The sequence below is a fragment of the Sorghum bicolor genome, chromosome 3 (genome assembly GCF_000003195.3).
Source record: "Sorghum bicolor cultivar BTx623 chromosome 3, Sorghum_bicolor_NCBIv3, whole genome shotgun sequence".
NCBI lineage: Eukaryota > Viridiplantae > Streptophyta > Magnoliopsida > Poales > Poaceae > Sorghum > Sorghum bicolor.
The window spans coordinates 70,198,710-70,205,719 of NC_012872.2; the positions used below are offsets into that span (position 1 = coordinate 70,198,710).

A 7,010-nucleotide genomic window follows, 5' to 3' on the forward strand; every position below is an offset into this window, starting at 1 on the left:
ACTTTGAAAATTCAAAAGTAATGATTTTTGAAAAAAAACAAAAAACTCAAGAAAGAAATTCCGGACTCCAAATGATTTTAAATGAAAATATTGTCAATTTTAAAGTTTCATTCTCTTCGAGTACTATAACTTAGCTTTAGAGCATTTCTCCATCCGAGGTCATTTATTAAAAAAATAAATTTCAAAATCCAAAAACTGTAAACAAAGTTTTCATATACTAAATGAATTCAAATGAAAATATCATATATAAAGTTTATCTGCATCCGACTTGACTTGAAAAAAATGGAGTTATGGATTTTAATGCACCTCCAACTTTTAGAGATGGTTAGAATTCCATCCACCTCTAGAAATCTTTTAAAGAACACAGACACTCTAATTACTATTGATCCAAAAACTAGATCTCCACTTATGTGTCTGCAAAAAAAAACTTCGTACCCACTTGCGCCAAATGTCTATGCACATTTCTATCTATCAGTAAGAATCACTGTCTATGCACATTTCTATCTATCAGTAAGAATTAAGAAACAATCACATACTACAGCCTTAACAAAAAGGCAAAAAGGGTTGTGATGTGACGCTGACTAACTGACTATTAAACCTCCAGAAAGAATTGTGAAGAGGTTTAACAATCAGTGGCCAGTAAAACAAGATGCTCTGTCCTAGCCGTCAGATCAAGCCGAGAGACTGCACGACGCCGCCAATGCCGAGGACAGCCTCTGGCCATGCAAACGCGGCGGCGCGCTGACTCCCGACGAACTCCATCGCCTTCTTCGCGAGAACGGCGGCTCCTCTGCTTTCCGTCGCCGCATTGTCAGACTTGGGCACCTTGCCACCGGCTTCGGCCTTGATCGACGATACGTACGCGCCGAGGTCATGAACGCTCCCCAGGTCTCGGAGGCTGAGGAAGTCGAGGGCGAGCTCCACGCCGACGTGCGTGTAGCGGTCACCGGCGGCCCAGGAGGCGAGGAGCCCTCTCGTGCCCTCGTTGAAGATGGCGCCCGGGAGCATGGTCACCGGATCGCGGACGTTCGCGACGCGCAGCACCTTCACGCCGAGCTCGTCGCAGCGGTCCTTGAAGGCCGCGTTCCCCACCCTCGGCCCGCCGAAGGAGAAGACGGTGACGGGGACGCGGCGCCCTGACGCGTCGCGGTTGAGGCCGAGCTGGCAGAGGTCGTAACCGAGCAGCATCGCCAGGGCGCTCCCCATGCTGTGCCCGGCCAGTGTGACGCTCATGTCCTCACGGGGCCTGTCCTTGGAGAAAGACTTGATGACGCGGGACACCTCGCGGAGGAGCTGGTCTCGGCAGCTCCCCATGCCGCCGCCGCCGCCGCCGGGCGAGGAGGTGTAGAGGTTGAGAAAGCCGGCCTCGACCTTGACGTCCTGTCGCGCGTCGAGGCGCGCCGGCTCGAGCGCGCTCATGAGGTTGGCAGCCCACTCTGCCTGCGTCACCGTTCCGCGCAGCGAGACGAGGACGTCGCGCCTGCCGAGCCGCCGGGTCATCTCGTCGGTGGACACGGCGACGTACCCGACCCAGCTGGCGCGGCCGCGGCCGCGGCCGCTAGTGGACGGACCGCCGGCCACGGCCACGTCCGGCGTTGCGTAGATGTAGCGCGTCACCTCGTACCCTGCCCCGGCCACGCCGGCCTCCTCGAGCACGCGCTCCTTGGCGTGGTTGCAGCACATGTACCGCGCCGACGACGGGTCGACGTCGAGCACCTTGTAGCAGGCGCCGACGAGCTCGCCGTAGCGCGCCACCTCGTCGCGCACCACGGGGTGCAGCGGCTGGAGCAGGCCGTCCCAGTCGTGGGACCCCTGGACCTGCCTCCACATGGTTGCGACCGATGCCGTCCTGCTCCTCCGCGCGCTCGTCGTCGTCCTCGCTGCCGAGGCAACCGACGCGCTCGCGCTCGCCCTCGCCCCAGACCCCGCCCTCGCGGAGATGGACGGCGATACGGCGGCCTCGTTAGCTGTGGCGGCAGCCGCGAAGCTTGCGCGGGACGGTTCGGGACGGCGTCCGGGGCTCCTGATCTTGTGCAGAGTGCAGCGCGGGTGGATCAGAGCAGAGGAAGCCATTTGTTGAGCAGGCATGAGAGATTGGTTCAGGACCGGAGCACCGAGTGCGCATATCATATATATACCCGCGTTGGATCGAGCACGCATGCACAAAGCCGATCCTTGATGTCCTGGCAGTGTTGCTTGAGCACGACGTCCTCTCTCGCCTGGCCGTCGACGGCCTCGCTTTCTGTATTAACTGATCCACGTCTCCACCCAGACAATCTCCACGTCAACCCGGAGCTAGCCAAGCATCCTGCGTCATTCAGGTGAGAACACACGATATATACTGAAGGATATATATACCGTCCACCCCAAATTGTAAATTGTAAATTATTCTAAAAATCTTGGAGAGTCAAAGCATTTTTACGTTTGACCAAAATTATAAAGAGAAATACTAAGATTTGTAACATAAAGTAAGTATACTATAAAAATATAATTAAAAAAAATATATAATGATACTTAGTTAGTATCATAATAATTATTATTTTATCATATAAATTTGGTTAAACTTAGAAAAGTTTGACTCTCTAAGATTTTTGTAATGACTTATAATTTGAAATGGAGGGAGTAGTACAATATATACCTAACTACAATGCTGTCAACAATCTCTGTTAATATAGCCGATCCTTTTTTTCTATATAATGCTGTCAACAATCTCTGTTAATATATAGTCACCTCAGTATATATGCATTCAACGAGTTAGAACGTACCAGTACCAATAATAAGGTGATCAAGGGAGTATAGTCTTAATTTCTTGTCTCATTTTTTGAGAGAATAAAAAAAACAAACGTACTAGTAGTAGCTGGTTTCTTGCTAGAACGTGACTCTCGATCTTTTGCTTGCTGGTTTGGTAGATTAACAAGCAACCGGCAAGTGAAGGAATAATCCAGATTCCACAATAAGAAACTGGAGACGTAGGTACAGATCGGACCGGGAGGAGGAGCAGAGCAGAACAGTGAGCATTGAGCAAGCAACACATGAGAGCTTTGCTCAATAAAAGTGATGGTCCCGTGCCAACAACACACACGGGCCACAGAAATGGCTTCCTCCTAGACAGAGCACTACGTCACTCCCTTTGAGCCTCCGGCCGGTCCCGGTAGTAGGCTAGGCTTGTCTCTAGCAGCATTGCCATGGCCCCTATCTAGTTAATGTGCACAAAGATTATATATATACATTATATATATATATAAATATATATAAAGAGGTTGTGTTCACTATCGTTGGTACGCACAGATCGAGAGCGGGAGGAAGACGTCAACGCCTTGATGATCGATGCCTACATCGCAACCGCAGCTGCAGGGCCGGCGCACGCCTGCGGTGGATGTGGATACTCCCCGCCACCAGTGCAAGCCAGCACGCGTTTGTTTTATATTTTTTTTTTTGGTTGAGAATTAAGCCAACACGCGAGCTGCATGCCTGATACCCGCCCTCCCCGAAAGTCGCGAGCACCGTCAACCATCTGGATCCGACAGTACCCGTACTGAATTTGAACTTGAACTCAAGGTTCCAATTTATTGTTCAAGAATTTCAGACATCATGTGGTAAGGAGTAGCTGAGATTCCAATAATTCGGGAACATCCGGCATTTTTTCATCTAGATTTAGGGCTGGTTTTAGAGCTAGTTACTAGTTGGGCTAAAAAATAGCTTTAAATTAGCTAAGCTTGGCTAGCTAATTGGATACTCCATCCCGTCCCGTTATAAGGTGTAGTCAAACATAACACCAAATGACGAATTGACCATTTATTTATTCTACATTATAATTTTTATATTGGATAGTATTTTTGATTATGAATCTAATCATATCAAATTTGTATTACAGTAGTTAAAAATTGTTTACCAAATTATTTGTCAAAGATTGTGAAGTTTGAATTTTATGTTGCGTGTTTACCTTACAAATCTGCCTCGAGGGAGTAATAACTAGCCCTCCTCTTAGAGGCACTAGAGCTAATTTATGTTAATTTTTAGCTTGCCAGCAGTGATTTGTTCTTGTATCCAAACAATCCCTGAAAAAAAAGACGGGAATTCTTGCCGTACGTACCGCACCTCGGAGAGCTAACACGCTACAGCAATCCAACTATAAAATCTCCCCTCTATTCTGAAGGAATTTTCAGCCCCACGGTTCGGCTTATAGGATGCATCCACAAGATTTGATGTGATAAAAAATCTAAAAAAATTTATAAAACTTTTTGGGAACTAAACAAGGCCTCGTATATAAAAAGGAGAAGAGGCCGGGACGACGGCTGGCGCTAAACGTCCTCGAAGCGCAGCGCCGACGGAGGGAAAATCATATGAAATTCTGGAGTTCCCAGTTCTTTCCATGCACTAGGATTTGTTCTTCCTGCTCTTGCAACGACGACCTGCCTGGCCTTTTGGCCGGCGGGTTTCTTTACCTGTATATTCGTTGGGAATAAAATCTTATGAAATGGAGCTCATGCACCTGCTTGAACTGGCCAAGATCTCCTGTCAGCTGGTCATCCATCGCGCCGTGTCTCCCTTCACCGACCACGCGGCCGCATTGCCGCTTGCTTTCCCATTTCGTAGGAGGATCTCCGTCCAGTGTCGTCAGTACGCCTTAAAAATGATGAGAGACTAAAGGAATCGATCGAAAAGGCGTTCATGATGATTACGAAGGACTCCCGTGACCGCTGGAGACTGTTTACGTGTACGGGACGACGACGTACGTGCCTATACCGTTGGTCAAACGGATCATCTTGGTCACGATCGTATCGAGATCTTGCTGGACTTTACAGCTAATACTTTTTTTTCTCGAATACGCAAAAGGCTTACGTATCATTGTATTAAGCAGAAAAATGTTTACACCGGCGCTTTAGCGCTAAGGACACAGACAGCAAGGGGTGGGGGTGGTTTAACATAATCAGACAAACAGGAAGGACGCCAACCCCCTCCCCCCCAAGACACAAAACGACTACTCACTAAACAAACAACCAAGGTGCCAGGCCCCTCCTGCAACCCAAAGGTCGGCGTTGAGCTTGATGGTGTTTAGCAGCTGGTTAATGTTGGAGGGTGCGTTGCGGAAGCACCGAGCGTTACGCTCCTTCCAAATCTCCCAGGCTACTAGCGCGAAGAGGGTGTTGGCTCCTTTCTGCAGCTCACCGTGGAAACGCTGCCTCCAACGGTCCTACCACGCAAGAAGGGTGTCGTCGCCTATCATGGATGCGTCGGCCCGAGGACCGATAGTATGGTCCACCAAACCTGACGCGAGAACGAGCAAGAGGCCACAATGTGGTCAATAGTCTTTGGGTCTTGGTCGCAAAGGTAACATCTGTCGTCGGCTTGTAATCCGTGGCGACGCCTCCTGTCGGCGGTCCAGTGCCGACCCTTGATGGCCAGCCAGAGAAAGATCTTGACCCGGAGAGGAGCCCAAGTTTTCCAGATCCTCGAGCAGCCGTGCACAGGGTGGGAGGCCGCGGGGAGAGCCCGATAGGCTGACTTGGCGGAATACTGGCCGTCCGGCGTCCACCTCCAGATAAGAGAGTCCTCCCCGACACCTAACTGGCACTGGGACACCGCGTCCCACAGCTTGGTTGATAAGCCTCTAGCTAGGCACCTTTATTTATTTATTTATTTATTTATGTGCTTGCGGATGTATATATGTATATACTGTACAGTACAATGCAGACATGGTAGGTACCACAACCCAGGTATACGGTAGTAACGTAGCTAGCTTCTTCGCCCCTGCATCTGCATGCATGGAACCCAAACCCACGTCTGGCAGGCACGTTAATTACATTATATTACATTGCACCCGGTCCGTCGATAGGGCGAAAGTATATATAAAAGGCGGTCCAAGAGAATCCATCGTCACCGGAGACACACGACGACGACGACGACGACGGACCTCGCTCATCTATCTCGTCCGAGCTGAGTCATCGTCATCATGCATCAGCGGGTCGATCAGTCAGTCAGTCGGTTACCATGGACTTGATCGAAGATCCGTTCTCGTGCAATCGTCGTCGTGCGCGCACGCGATCGAGTGTGATGCGCTGCGCCAACCTCGATCTTTTGGCATTATATTGGCAGGTAGCTAGGCAGGCCAGCCGGCCGCCAAAGTCCTAATAAGCCAGCCAGCTGTGTGCGAGAAAAACGCACACGTCGCCGTCGCAGGCCGGTGGACGTACGTACGAGATATTTCAACCATGCATGCAAGTGAATTCGATCATCTTGTGTAGTTGTGTGTGTGTTGATATATGGAGCTAGCTAGGGAGCGAGCGAGGCAAGCTACTAGCCAAGCATCCGTCAGGCTCTCTGTGAATCAAGCAGTGCAATGTGTTTTAAGTTTGGTACCTATATATGCACAGCCACGCATGTACTAATTAAAACTGTGATCAAAAGTAAAATACCAAGCATGAGCGGAGCAGGTAGTACATACTACGGCATCTACGTACGTATTGAATAAACAACCACGTGCCTGTTGGATGAAGCTTCCTAATTGACATTATTCTGCTGGTGCCAAGTCTGAAAGAATTCCAGCCTTCTTCTTCTTCCAATCAAAGTCATGCTAGTAGTATGCATTTGAATTCATTCATTGACAAGGAGCATTTTGACTTTCTTGCCGCAGGTATGACTAGTGAATGCGCAAACCTGCATGACATATGATTGAAGGTGAGTTTTACTCGCAAGTACAAAAAGATACTGCACGTCTACGTGCTGCGATTCCAATCCAGTCAAAAGAAAAGTAACTTGGATGTTACAAGCGCAAGATCGACTTTCTTTTGTCATTGACTTTCACTTATAGAACAGACCTTTGGTCACTTGCCCAAAATGAACAATAATCTCGGCCCAATCAGCGTTCGGGACAAAAACATCTTTACTCCCGGTTGGTGAGACCAACCAGGACTAAAAATCCTCTGCCCAACGGCTATGATGTCAGAGATCGGCAGAAGGGACCTTTAGTCCCGGTTGGTGTCTCCAACCGGGACTAAAGCCCAGCCTTT

At 49.3% G+C, this 7,010-nt stretch overlaps 1 protein-coding gene across 1 annotated transcript; it reads right to left on the reverse strand.

Annotated features, from left to right (window-relative positions):
* Positions 267 to 2,110, reverse strand: LOC8078683 (phospholipase A1 EG1, chloroplastic/mitochondrial). The gene has a single exon (XM_002458883.2). The coding sequence runs from the start codon at positions 2,086 to 2,088 to the stop codon at positions 667 to 669; it is 1,422 nt and encodes a 473-aa protein (XP_002458928.2). The 5' UTR covers positions 2,089 to 2,110; the 3' UTR covers positions 267 to 666.